Genomic DNA, 15002 nt, shown 5'->3' with positions numbered 1-15002 from the left:
CTAAAGCAGCACAAATAAACACAAAATTGAGCAAAACCAAGGTTTGTTGATGACTCATTAATTTCTGAACAATCTAGCAGGCTACCACAGACCAGCATTTTCAACTTCAGCACATTGTCCACATTCCAATGTGGTAAAAAAGAAAAAGTGACACTATTAGACATCTTGCAACTGAAAACGTTATAGAAGTTATATTATGTTATGTTATTCAAATACATATAAAATTATGAACATACCGTGATTTCCCGAATATAACGCGCACTTTTTTTCCCCCCAAAATTAACTTCTGAAATCATGGTGGGCATTATACACGGGTACAGGGATGGAGACAGAAATATATATATATTATATATACAGTGCCTTGCAAAAGTATTCGGCCCACTTGAACCTTGCAACCTTTCGCCACATTTCAGGCTTCAAACATAAAGATATAAAATTTAAATTTTTTGTCAAGAATCAACAACAACTGGGACATAATCGTGAAGTGGAACAAAATTTATTGGATAATTTAAACTTTTTTAACAAATAAAAAACTGAAAAGTGGGGCGTGCAATATTATTCGGCCCCTTTGCGTTAATACTTTGTAGCGCCACCTTTTGCTCCAATTACAGCTGCAAGTCGCTTGGGGTATGTTTCTATCAGTTTTGCACATCGAGAGACTGACATTCTTGCCCATTCTTCCTTGCAAAACAGCTCGAGCTCAGTGAGGTTGGATGGAGAGTGTTTGTGAACAGCAGTCTTCAGCTCTTTCCACAGATTCTCGATTGGATTCAGGTCTGGACTTTGACTTGGCCATTCTAACACCTGGATACGTTTATTTTTGAACCATTCCATTGTAGATTTGGCTTTATGTTTTGGATCATTGTCCTGTTGGAAGATAAATCTCCGTCCCAGTCTCAGGTCTTGTGCAGATACCAACAGGGTTTCTTCCAGAATGTTCCTGTATTTGGCTGCATCCATCTTCCGGTCAATTTTAACCATCTTCTCTGTCCCTGCTGAAGAAAAGCAGGCCCAAACCATGATGCTGCCACCACCATGTTTGACAGTGGGGATGGTGTGTTCAGGGTGATGAGCTGTGTTGCTTTTACGCCAAACATATCGTTTTGCATTGTGGCCAAAAAGTTCAATTTTGGTTTCATCTGACCAGAGCACCTTCTTCCACATGTTTGGTGTGTCTCCCAGGTGGCTTGTGGCAAACTTTAAACGAGACTTTTTATGGATATCTTTGAGAAATGGCTTTCTTCTTGCCACTCTTCCATAAAGGCCAGATTTGTGCAGTGTACGACTGATTGTTGTCCTATGGACAGACTCTCCCACCTCAGCTGTAGATCTCTGCAGTTCATCCAGAGTGATCATGGGCCTCTTGGCTGCATCTCTGATCATTTTTCTCCTTGTTTGAGAAGAAAGTTTGGAAGGACGGCCGGGTCTTGGTAGATTTGCAGTGGTCTGATGCTCCTTCCATTTCAATATGATGGCTTGCACAGTGCTCCTTGAGATGTTTAAAGCTTGGGAAATCTTTTTGTATCCAAATCCGGCTTTAAACTTCTCCACAACAGTATCTCGGACCTGCCTGGTGTGTTCCTTGGTTTTCATAATGCTCTCTGCACTTTAAACAGAACCCTGAGACTATCACAGAGCAGGTGCATTTATACGGAGACTTGATTACACACAGGTGGATTCTATTTATCATCATCAGTAATTTAGGACAAAATTGGATCATTCAGAGATCCTCACTGAACTTCTGGAGTGAGTTTGCTGCATTGAAAGTAAAGGGGCCGAATAATATTGCACGCCCCACTTTTCAGTTTTTTATTTGTTAAAAAAGTTTAAATGATCCAATAAATGTTGTTCCACTTCACGATTGTGTCCCACTTGTTGTTGATTCTTGACAAAAAAATTAAATTTCATATCTTTATGTTTGAAGCCTGAAATGTGGCGAAAGGTAGCAAGATTCAAGGGGGCCGAATACTTTTGCAAGGCACTGTATATAAAGACCGATTTTTTTTTATTTTTAATTGACACGGCCATGTTGTGTTGAAGAAACGTATGCGGCGATCAGTTGCCGACCATTACGGTACGGGACGTCACCATTTTGTTTCGGTAATACTTCACTCTGATGAGTCGAATGATTTCGTCTGTGTTAAATTCTGCTTTTTTCACTCTTCATAAAGCACAGAATTTAGTTTCTTGTACTCATTTAAGTCAACGTTTATTGCAGCTCCGCAACTCGGACCATAACAAACGTAAAACAACACAGACTTCCTGTGCCCATCAACTATATCTGTCCCTCGGGAAACTCAAACCCAAATAACAATAGTTCCTATTGTTACAGTCTAGTGTACAGCGATGCACTCTTTCCTATTTCCTACGTAAATCTTCACTTTTAGTTTACCGTATCAATCCATGGAAGAAACATTTATTCCATAAGTATACCACCATTTACCATTTACCATCATGATGAAACGAGCAAGTTATACAGCAGCCTTTAAAAGAAAAATCACATCTGTTTTGTTTTCGCCTGGATTCTGGTAAGTTGAAGAAGTTGTCAGATCATATTATTACCATACATATTGTCAGTTTACGGTAATGTTTTGAACTACCAATGTGCTATGCTGGTGCTGTGTTTCACCGGTCAGTAAAATGACATTTCTGTATTTGTACACGAGCTCTGTTTTCTTGTATTCTTGTATTAATTGTATTTAGGGTGCGCGTTATACACAGGTACAATAATTTCCCCTTGATTATACAAGTAAATTTGGGGTGCGCGTTATACACAGGTTCGCCTTATATTCGAAAAATTACGGTAGTTGTGTACTGTATTAGCAGCTGGTTCTCTCTCATGTACTACTTACGTGCACATATTGCATAGCAGAAAACAAAGAAGGGCTTGTTAGGTAAAGATATTTATTTACAGTGGGGCAAATAAGTATTTAGTCAACCACTAATTGTGCAAGTTCTCCCACTTGAAAATATTAGAGAGGCCTGTAATTGTCAACATGGGTAAACCTCAACCATGAGTGACAGAATGTGGGAAAAAAAACTCCAGAAAGTCACATTGTTTGATTTTTAAAGAATTTATTTGCAAATCATGGTGGAAAATAAGTATATGGTCAATACCAAAAGTTCATCTCAATACTTTGTTATGTACCCTTTGTTGGCAATAACTGAGGCCAAACGTTTTGTGTAACTCTTCACAAGCTTTTCACACACTGTTGCTGGTATTTTGGCCCATTCCTCCATGCAGATCTCCTCTAGAGCAGTGATGTTTTGGGGCTGCCGTTGGGCAGCACGGACTTTCAACTCCCTCCACAGATTTTCTATGGGGTTGAGATCTGGAGACTGGTTAGGCCACTCCAGGTCCTTGAAATGCTTCTTACAAAGCCACTCCTTTGTTGCCCTGGCTGTGTGTTGGGATCATTTTCATGCTGAAAGACCCAGCCACGTCTCATCTTCAATGCCCTTGCTGATGGAAGGAGATTTTCACTCAAAATCTCTCGATACATGGCCTCATTCATTCTTTCCTTTACACAGATAAGTCGTCCTGGTCCCTTTGCAGAAAAACAGCCCCAAAGCATGATGTTTCCACCCCCATGCTTCACAGTGGGTATGGTGTTCTTCTGATGCGATTCAGTATTTTTTTCTCCTCCAAACACGAGAACCTGTGTTTTTACCAAAAAGTTCTATTTTGGCTTTATCTGACCATAACACATTCTCCTAGTCCTCTTCTGGATCATCCAAATGCTCTCTAGCGAACCGCAGACGGGCCTGGATGTGTACTTTCTTCAGCAGCGGGACACATCTGGCAGTGCAGGATTTGAGTCCCTGGCGGCGCATTGTGTTACTGATAGAAGCCTTTGTTACTGTGGTCCCAGCTCTCTGTAGGTCATTCACTAGATCCCCCCCATGTGGTTCTGGGATTTTTGCTCACCGTTATTGTTATCATTTTGATGCCATGGGGTGAGATCTTGCATGGAGCCCCAGATAGAGGGAGATTATCAGTGGTCTTGTATGTTTTCCATTTTCTAATAATTGCTCCCACAGTTGATTTCTTTACACCAAGCGTGTTACCGATTGCAGATTCAGTCTTCCCAGCCTGGTGCAGGTCTACACTTTTGTCTCTGGTGTCCTTCGACAGCTCTTTGGTCTTGGCCATAGTTGAGTTTGGAGTGTGACTGACTGAGGTCGTGGACAGGTGTCTTTTATACCGATAATGAGTTAAAACAGGTGCCATCAATACAGGTAACGTGTGGAGCCTCGTTAGACCTTGTTAGAAGAAGTTAGACCTCTTTGACAGCCAGAAATCTTGTTTGTCGATGACCAAATACCTACTGTATTTTCTACTCTAATTTGGAAATAAATTCTTTAAAAATCAAACAATGTGATTTTCTGTGTTTTTTTTTCCACATTCCGTCTATCATGGTTGAGGTTTACCCACGTTGACAATTACAGGCCTCTCTAATCTTTTCAAGTCGGAGAACTTGCACAATTGGTGGTTGACTAAATACTTATTTGCCCCACTGTACATATACAGTATATGCAGGCTGTAGCAGATTTAGGTCATCGAGTGTAACCCAATCATCACTGCATTTGGAAAACTACTATTTAGAGAAGTTCTTGAACCTCCTAATGTGTTCTGTGACATAGTTCAATTCTTTTGGTCTTACAAACAAACTAAAGCAGGGGAATCAAACCAAAGGCTACCAGTGTGTAAAAAAACACTTAAAATTCTTCTCTGGATCGTTTGTCTTTTCCCTTATAGAAGTAGCTAGACTGGAATGCATGTGGCAGTAATTTGAAGTAATTTACACTCCTATTAGATCACAAAATACAGTATAGGACAACTATTTTTTCCACTTTTATGATGATTGGGTGAACTCACACATTTTATTCTTATTAGGTTCTATTCTCAGTTAAATCATTTATTATCATGATTGATGGCTCTGATGAAAATCACACCATACACAATGCCCACCGCGCAACTAATGAATTGTGATAAGGCCATCCACTCGGATGGATAAGTTTATACAGGCTATTTTACACTTAACATTATACCTGGCCACAAAGGCATTTACACAGCATTTAATACCTCTGCTTCCACAAACCGAGCCCACATTTGAAAAGAGCAGACATGTGGAAAAACAAGGCAGAGGAACCAAGGGCGTAGGTTTGGTCTCAACATTGGTAGAGACGATATGGCATAACCTGCATGTACACTATTTGCTGGGGACGGGACATCGATTAATGCAAAATAAATCTGGATTGACTTATACTAACTGTCATGTGCATTGGTTCAGTCTACACCATTCAATTCAAACTTTTGTTTTCAAAAACTACTAAAGAAACATTTTGAAAATTTCCTGAAAAAAATGTCCGGATTTTATGATCAAATTTTAGATTGCATTTTTTGAACATGAATTATATTAACATACACAATGAATGCAATCTTGTAAATTATTTCTTAACTATACCGTATTAGGTGGTGTCCAAATAGGAAGCAATGTTATATCACATTTCTGAATGACCTTAGCTTTGACCTTTCTCTGTGGGGTTTGAAATGGTGTTTCTATGCCTGAATTGGTTTTCCCATGTATGTTGGCTTCCTCCCACATTTCAAAGAACTATTTCTTTGTTAAATAAATATTCAAATTAAATTGTCCACAGTTGTGATTCTGAGTGTATGCCTTATAATTAGTTGGCAACCATGTGAATTTCATCTCTTTTCCAACAAAGTGAGCTGGGATAGGCTGCAGTTCACCTCTGACCCCAGTGAGGAAAAATGTAAAGAAAATGGATGGATGCATGCTAAATGTTATACAGATTTTATTCAGATAACTATAATCTGATTGTTTACACACAATGTAAATTGTGTATGTATATTTACATATAATTCATACAATTTAATTGATATTGTTTCCACACAGGGCGTTGTGGGTGATGTTGGTGAACGGGGGCCTACTGGTCCTGATGGCAGTGAGGTAAGAACCACTGTTCTGTTGGCATGCATCGTTTCAGTATTATTCAGGCCACTGAATTCTGCTGTTTCAAATTAATTTTTTATCAATTCAATGCTATTCTTTTCAGTTCTGTTGTTCACACTAATTATTTTCCACAAACATATAAGCGTACATGGCCAATACACCAACAGTTGCTTAAAAAAATAAAAGAAAATATTGGTGGCCCCATTGTACTCCGGCAGCTTTCATGAATCGCTCTCTCTCTCATAATAATACATAATATGTATATAGATAATCATTTTGCCGTTAAGTAGAAATAAGAAGTATTTGGAAACCTGGAAGGCATAGCGAAAAATTGCCTCTTAATTCAAATACACCGTGCACAGAACAACGTCAAGTGAGTGAATTTTTTTTTTTTTTTGTAAAATTGTGAAATAGTGAAGCCTGGTTTCATTGAAGAAGGCCTAATCGCTGCGATGTGTAAGAGTCACCACACGCATTTCCACCGCCCACAAGCTTCAGACACACCCACTCCACCGATGGCAAAGACTTAATTTTTAAAAATTGAATATTCAAATTCGATCTATTCAGCTGTTGTTGTTAATTCAGCATTTTCAGAAACCCAAGCCAAGAGGACCAGCTAAATAGCTTGAAAAATTCTTGATAAAACTTGATAAACTTGATAAAATGGCAATCAAGGTGATGAAAAATAATGTAGAAAAGTAAAACTTAAGTGCCACTTTAAGATAATCGTACAATTAATGCAATCTGTTTACTCAATGGCCCTAATTATTATTCAAATCCAAGGAATGCAGACTTTGCGGTATTTTAAGTAAACTGTCCTGTTTATTTAGGATGTTGCTGTGATGTTTCACAGGGGCCTGTTGGTGGGACTGGTATTGCCGGCTTTCCAGGTCTCAGGGTAAGTTTGTGGTTTACAATATTATTACTGTATGAATGGTGCACTACATTTTATGACACTGTTAGAATCCATTGTCGGATTATCCTCATGGGACACCTATTACAGTACTGATGCTTGTAAGTTGTTTATAGCAGTAAGCAAGCACCACTTGCGAAAAATGTAATGCAGCGTTCAACATTAAATTCAAGCGACAGCATACTCACGCCATTATAATATTCAGTTCATTTGATTTCGAAGTTTAAGATCCTGGTAGATCAGTTGCATACGTATATACTATACATCCTTAGGCCAAACAAAGCCTACTGTATTCTGCTTAAAAAAGCAAATTAAGAAAAGTTTCAGCAATTCATGGTGGCCAGCAAGAGATACAAACACCAAAGCTCCTGGATAGAGCATAATTTATAGTTCAGAGTTAAGAATAAAGACGTTGTTTTGGTCAGCATGTTTCAAATGAAGGGAATCACATTTACATGACAAACTAATCACTTAGTGGGTTTGGTGTATGTCTCTTTAATGCCACATCAATAGTGCTGCTTCTCGTTTGAATACTGACAAGTGTAACATGCTCAAACTGCACATTTGTGGCTTTAGGGAATAGAGAAAAGACACCTCTTGGTATCCCTAGAACTCTTCAGCGAGATCTGCTGCTAGAGTGCTGCTCACCCCTGGCCATGTTGGGCACTCTTAGACTCACTCACATGTTGGAAAAATGTTGCTTTTCTGGTTCAAGCCTGCAATTGCTCCTGCAATGTGGCGACAAGTTAATTTTGAAATAGTATGGCAGCGTGGCTCACCTGTGTTTTAATATGTGTTTTGGTGAGTCTATTAGACTGAAAAAAGTCAGTACACCACCAGTATGTGAAATGACTTCAGAGAAATGTTGTGCCATGCTTAAGTAAATAGTGTATGAGAAACCCTTTAATCAACAGTCACTATTATTGATCAATTTGATTTATTAAACGAATGCAAATACTTTTACAAAAACCTTTTTTCACCATCAATTTCAAATACAGCATCAAGTTTGACCAGTGTATCAAAGGGTACAGACTAAAGATTAGAGTAAAATTGTGACATTTAATATGTGATTTAATCTTCCAGCTACTTTGTTTTGATATTATTTAAGATGTGTTTGTTTTGATGTTGGAAACAGATGTCTTCTATTTAAATTCACCCAGCTTTTTCAAAGCTTTGTACCAACAAATCCCTCCTTATAAGTAATACGGAGTAATTATACTATACAGAGGGCCCAAACCCCTTCCACTTCCCTAATCTGTTTTTGGATGAGATTTGTATTTAGTCACATTTATGCTTGAGAGATTTTGGTAATGGTTGGATATTATTAATAACTTTAGTTTGACATCAAAAACATATTTTCGTTTCTAAGTGTCAATATTACTGCTGTGGCTTTTGTTATGTTCATTCATTTATTGAAACCCAATTATACAAAGCGAAGTAATCAGAACAAAAGTAGAAACAGAGCAGCAAGCATTCCCTCTGGAATGTATTTGATGTCTGTGCCAAAGTGTGACGCTAAACATAATGTAGACAGACACCAAGATAACAGACACAAGGATTCGATGAAGGTAGTGTTTTTGGAAAGTTTCAATGCATTTTAGGAGTTACAGTGGTGACATTTCTTTGTTTGCACTTAACACACTTAAAATAATAATAAAATCCAATTGCCTTTTCAACACTCTGTATTTGATGGCCACAGTTATTGTAATATTAAAACAGGTTATGCTAGGGATGTTATTGTTTTTCAATACCTGCCAATACCTGTCTCCCGGCTAGGGGCCTGTGCTGAGGCGCATTGTGAATGCCTTTACCGAACCTTTTCCCAGGCACTGCAGGGCAAAGTGTCAACCACGGCTGCTTCTGCACTGCATGCTCAGCTAAATGACAAAGGAAAAATGCATTTGAAAGAGGGTGTCAATACAACTGCCTTTACACACTCCAGCCATTTGTCATGGAACCCAATCAACAACCTGGCAAGGAGGTCCTGACAACCACAATGTCCTTGTCCCATCTCTACCAATTGTATTTGCTTCAAAGTTGGTTGACAATGTGGTATATAGGACAAACGATCGCAATTCAGACAAAATGTACTAGGAGGCGGCTGAACTGTGGAGGATTTCTACACCCCTTGGCCAAACAAGTCTCTGGAGACTAAAGGAGTTCATCAGTTGTAGCCATTTTCTTAATGTATTTTGGATTTTCGATGTGTCATTCTGGATTATGGCTTTCATGCTTACGAGTCCTCTGCCATCCTCTTTCAGTTTAGTGTGCAGTCTCAGTATGCTGGATTTGGGGTGGAACCCCACATGCATGATGAGAAGAGCCTTCTTTTCATGATAATTGTGACTCTCCTACTTTAGTCAGCATGATTCCGGAGGGGTATCTGATAACTAATAGTTCATACATGGTGATTACTCTGACCCTGTTCATAAACTGTTGAGTTTTCAGGAATTGCCTGACTACCTGGAGGTATTTGTTTATTGCTGACTTCCTTACTGCCTCCTTATGGTTTCCATTTGCTCAGTTCCTCTTTTCCAGAACATCTGCCCATATTTGCCTTATTCAGATGAAATTCCCCATGTCATCACTATGGATTCTGGTGGTTTGGATTAGTGAATCAATATGTTGATCATTTCTGCTGTATAGCATGATGTCATTCTTGTAGAACAAGTGGCTAGTTGTTGCTCCATTTTGGAATTTTTATCCTCTGGTAGCCTGGCAAGGCAGCCTGACTTTTGCCTTTGGTTTGGGCTGGATTTAAAAAGTGATGCTAGGGCTAACAAGCAAAGCCAGGATTTGGAAAAACAAAAAAACAAAAAACAAACACAGAAGCGCGGATGTGACATTAATGGAATGCGACTCATGCTATTTTTTGTAGGCAATTTATAGTTCTCAAACAATCATGTCATGCAGTGACAATAACTGCCGTTTTGTGCTTCTGGATATGATTGTGTTTTAAAGAATCTATTGTCTTTCTTCTTACTATAGGGGGACCTTGGCCCTGAGGGTCCTCGAGGACTCCCTGGTGTGGTCGGATCAAAGGTAACCACACTTTGATGATTCAAATGCTTCGGTAAATAGTATTAAGTTTAATTTTGGCATATCTAAACCACTAGTGTTTTTTTTTTCATGGTATTTTTCCTAATATGAATTCAGATCGAAAGATGAATTATTGAATATTTATCACCTATATTTAAACATAGAAATATTTTTTGTGAACACTTTTATAAGTTTACAAGTTTATAAACTAGTGGTCTCCAACATGTGTTTTTTAAATGTGCCCAAAAAAACACAAACTTGCAAATTTGTTTTGAGATGTCGTAGAAAGCGGTTTGAGAAATTACAATGCAATTTATATTTTCAGATGTTCTTGAACTCACACACGGGAATTATTAAGTAATTATTGATTATTTTTAAGTGGACATTTTCTTCACAAGTTTGCAAATTTTTTGGGGGGTTTAACTTTGATTTAGCTTCAACAAAATTATGAGTCGGGCAGTCAGCTTCTGCAAGTCACAAATCTTATATATATACTAAAGTGAAAGTAATGTCACATTATTTTAATTTTACTTAAGTAAAAGTTTAAGTATTTATGTAAAGAAAAACTACTCAGAGTAAAAGTCAAAGTAGCTCATTTAAAATGTACTCAAAGAAAACGTTAGTTACTTTTTTGTGTATGAGAAGTTGGTACAACATTTTTGTAGAGACTTTTACTTCGTTGAACAACTGTGAAAAAAAAATGGGGAAGACAAACAAAATAAAGGACACGTTAGCAACTACTATTAAAATGAGCACAACAGTAATGGAAGCAGCCATTGCCTTTGTGTCACCAACACCTTTACTTGAAGCTGGTTGCAATTGCTATTTAAAGAAAGGTGTTATATCAATATTATAGCGTACCAAGAATTTGTCAAACAGTGATGTGTGGTGGTCTCATGAATGTTAAAGTTTGACTTTGTCAAACAGTCATGAGTGGTGGTCTTGTAAATGTTTCTTCCTTTGACGACCACTCAACGCTGGCGACAACCTCCAGGCCACAGCCTCCTTTACCCAAAACATTCCCACACAGCTGTCGTTATCTTTTTGGGCGGAGGAGAGCTTGTATCGATTTTTCTCTTTCAGGCATCATTTCATACCATTTCTCAAAGTTCGCGTCTAGCATATCACTCCAATAGACAGTCCAATTACATTTACACTGCAGACCGCCTTTCTTGAGATAAAAAGGCTTGTACTATGTGTTGCTGTCTAGTGCTGCAGTAATCAGAGACAATCAATCTGATTTTTAAAAAATTCTCAAAAAAATTACAAGTTATACAAAAAAAACAACTTTGGTAGGCTAACGTCAGTAAATGTAATTAGTTACTTTTCACCCCTGCTAATTACAAGTGCAGAAGTTTTGGCACATCTGTGTTGCGCTGTTTGTGCCAAAAGTCACAGAGCAGAGCGGGTGTGAAGGGGCCATCCCCAGTGATCGATCAACCAATCAGAACAAGGAACAGAACTTCTTTGCGCCATTCTGATGGGCTGGCAATCGCCAAGAACGGCAACCAGCAATGATCCCATTCTGATTTGTTTGTCATATGCCTCCAGTTTGCTCACAACAGAATATTTGGAAATGCAAGTTCTAATTGTCAATAACTTCTCAAACTGGTTTCTATGACATCTCTAAGCATATTTGCAATTTTTTTGTTTCGGGACATTTTGATCTACATATTCCTTACACAAAATACATACATATTAAAATACTACTAATAATACATATTATTTACACAAAATCTAAATTTCATGTTTGTCTGTTTTTTTTTTTAATCATCATTTAAAACAAATTTTCCTTATTTGCTGCTACAATACTCATCCTTTCCTCCCTCTGTGGCAGGGACCAGCCGGACGAGCTGGCCTGCCTGGATTGAAAGGTGATAAGGTGATCTAAATATTTCTATATTTGTATCTGTGTGTTATGTTGTGAAGACAGTGATGCAAGATAGTAGTACTGTATTAGTTTTCCTCCTCCTATCTTCTCCATTGTAATACCAGTTGGTTGAAGACAGCTCAGCAGTATTGTGTTTTGTTAATGATAAAGTAATAAATCCAGGTTACGAATTTAAAAATTACTTTGCAATCAGTGCTTTTTTGCTATCGTCGCATAGTTGAGGCATAGGCCACCTTGTAGAGGAGACAAAAACAACCCCCCCGATAAATCAGATTTTCTCATTTAACTAAGAAAAGAAAGAAAAAAAATCTACAATAACTTGACGCGGGTCTATATACAGTGGAACTGTGTTCATGAACGGTACCATTAAACTGCACACAACAGATTGTTTACATACATAGAAACCTGGTGTAAGCCAGGTTTTGTGCCAGTGCAGTGACGAATGCACAGATACATACACTCACTGGCAACTTTTATTAGGTATTGCTTGTATCGTGTTGGATCCTCTTTTTCCTTCAAAACTGCCTTAATCCTTGGTGGCATAGATTCAACAAAGGAACTGGAAACATTCCTCAGAGAGTTTGGTCCATATTGCCATGACAATCCATGCAGTTGCTGCAGATTTGTCCACTCCACATCCATGATGTAAATCTCCTATTCCAGCACATCCCAAAGATGCTCTATTGAATTAGGATCTGGTGACTCTGGGGGCCATTTGAGGACAGTAAACTCATCGTCATGTTGAAGGAACCAGTCTGAGATGATTTTAGCTTTATGACATGCCGCGTTATCCTGCTGGATAAAGCCAAAGGAAAATGAGTACACTGTTGTCATAAAGGGATCAGCAAGCAATGGTCAGCAACAATACTCAGGCTAGTTGTGGCATTCAATGAAGCTAAAATTTCAGACCCACCCATCTGGCACCATTAACCATGCCATGTTCAAAGTCACTTAAATCAGTTTCTTCCCAATTCTGATGCTCGCTTTGAACAGCTTCAAATCGTCTTGAACCTGTCTACATGCCTAAATGTATTAAGTTATTGCCATGCTGATACAAAATTTGCAGTAACGATCAGTTGGATAGGTCTGCCCAATAAAGTGACCGGTGAGTGTATATTGGGGAAACTAAGCAATCACTCATCAGACGCAAGGCACAACACAGACTCTAGACGCAGCTGTCAACTTGAACCCCAAAGAAAAACACAACTTATGAGGACAAAAATGTGCATATTCGTGACGGGGAGGATCAAGATGAAGTCCCGGAAGAATTTGAAAAAACCTGCAGCACCAGACATTTGCCACTGGGCCAGTTCACCATAAAAATAAAGCTGTTTAAAGCCTGGTTCAACCTTTGAATTTGGACTGAATGGTGACATAATTGTTGTCTTCATGACAACTTAAGTCCTTTTAAAAATGAGCGATGGGACAGCACTTGCATTTCTGAGATCTGTTGGAATCTTTACTCAGTCAACGCATTGGCCCATTGAGAATGCGTTCTGCCCAAATACCCCAAAAATGGGCTTCACAAACGCTGAGATGAAAACATGGTGGCTGTCATGGCGGCGGCCAGACCATTAAAGCAGGCGAACGCTTTGGGTGACGTCATCATCGCTATTTCCAGTTCTTTACAGTCTTTGGGTATGAAAGAGGGAGTCAGAGAGGCCATGTATGTAAAGCTGAAAAGATCATTTCTAAACAGAAGAGGTGGCTTATGTCACTGTCCTTTAGAAAAGTTTGGTGAAAGGTGGTTTTGATATACAGGTATATTTCCATTAACCTCCAAGCATACTGAGTAAAACAAACAATCACACAACCAAAAACATTACGGCCATATTGGAAATAACTCAAAAGTACTCTAATGACAGTCGAACTACTGGTTATTTGTAATACATTAAATGCACTGGATTTATAAAATTTCTTCACTGATCTCTGCATTGGGGTTGTGTTGTTATATATTTCTGTATGATGCTGTGAAATTTAGGGTGAAGTGGGACTACAGGGTGAAACAGGAGAAAAGGGTTTCCAGGGTGATAAGGTACGTGCCCTATCTGTAATTTAGTAATTAATTTACAAATTAGGACCTAACATTTTTCTTTTAAGAAAAAATTTTAATTCTTTGGTAGTCAAACTGAAGGTACTTGTGTTGTTGTAATGTAACTACGTGTGTGTATGGGTGGGTGTATGTGTTTGTGTCTTTCAGGGTGCTCCTGGTGCAACTGGTCCTCCTGGTCCAAGAGGAAAACCTGGACCGCCGGTATGTTTGAATCAGTATGTGGGTGTTTTATTCAGGGTTCGTTGAGTTTCATAGACAAATCTATGTAAACACATGATCTCTGGACAGTTTTTTTTATTAGCTTGTAAACTAAAGCTCTTTTTTCCAACTCATTGAAAGAGTCTTGCTCAGCAGTGACAGAAACAAGACATGAAAGGAATGGAATAGAAGTTTGTTTTCATGTTCACAAAATATTATTCCTTCTTTAATACATTAAATACCATCAGTCAAAAAATGAGTAGATGCAAAATTTTGAAGAACATGCATGTGATGCAGTCGCAAGTCATTTGGAAAAAATACTACCGTATCTGATAACATCAGACTAAAAGAACTGAGCTCACCCATAGACCCCCTCATTACATTCTTGGTGGATTACTTTGATACACAAATGCCAGTTTGACAGTTTGAAGTCATCTTGATGACTGGTTTGCCCTTGCAAGAAAAATTCTGTATCAAAAACACTGAGCACAAAACATCAAAGCTTCTTTAACAGTGGATATCAAAAATCTTTCAGTAGTCAGCACAACAAACATGTGGTTTGGTTTAACAAGAGGGGGGAAATAGCTACCATGTCATAGTGTTTCATAGCAGAGTAAGACAGCAACAGACAAATATTCAAGTACTCTGCCCTTGTATATACTGTACTTACATTGAGAAGCTAGTGAAATACATATTTTTATTCTTTTAAGCAATAGAATCATTCTCCTTAACACATATTGGCTGGTATTTGACGCAACAAACATGAAGTTGAGTCGTTTAGCCTGATGTCACATATTTTGAGTAATGTAAAACTTTTATTGCTGTGCATATTTCAATGAGATTGTATATCGACATATGATGATATGAAAACATTCTAATAAAATTATTTTAAAAAAGAAAACATATTTGATTCTGTTTAGAATGTGAATA

General features: G+C 38.2%; 1 protein-coding gene across 2 annotated transcripts in view; it reads left to right on the top strand.

The window, feature by feature from the left end:
• The window catches only part of LOC130919331 (collagen alpha-1(XXIV) chain-like), a 128068-nt gene that overhangs the window by 45864 nt on the left and 67202 nt on the right, over positions 1-15002 (top strand). For both annotated transcript variants that reach the window (XM_057841931.1, XM_057841930.1), the window contains exons 13-18: positions 5922-5975; positions 6832-6876; positions 9880-9933; positions 11768-11812; positions 13803-13856; positions 14022-14075. In XM_057841931.1, coding sequence (XP_057697914.1) covers positions 5922-5975; positions 6832-6876; positions 9880-9933; positions 11768-11812; positions 13803-13856; positions 14022-14075 — 306 coding nt within the window. The remainder of the gene's footprint in view (positions 1-5921; positions 5976-6831; positions 6877-9879; positions 9934-11767; positions 11813-13802; positions 13857-14021; positions 14076-15002) is intronic.

The sequence above is a fragment of the Corythoichthys intestinalis genome, chromosome 7, assembly GCF_030265065.1.
Source record: "Corythoichthys intestinalis isolate RoL2023-P3 chromosome 7, ASM3026506v1, whole genome shotgun sequence".
Taxonomy (NCBI): Eukaryota; Metazoa; Chordata; class Actinopteri; order Syngnathiformes; family Syngnathidae; genus Corythoichthys; species Corythoichthys intestinalis.
This window is presented reverse-complemented; position numbering and strand designations above follow the sequence as displayed.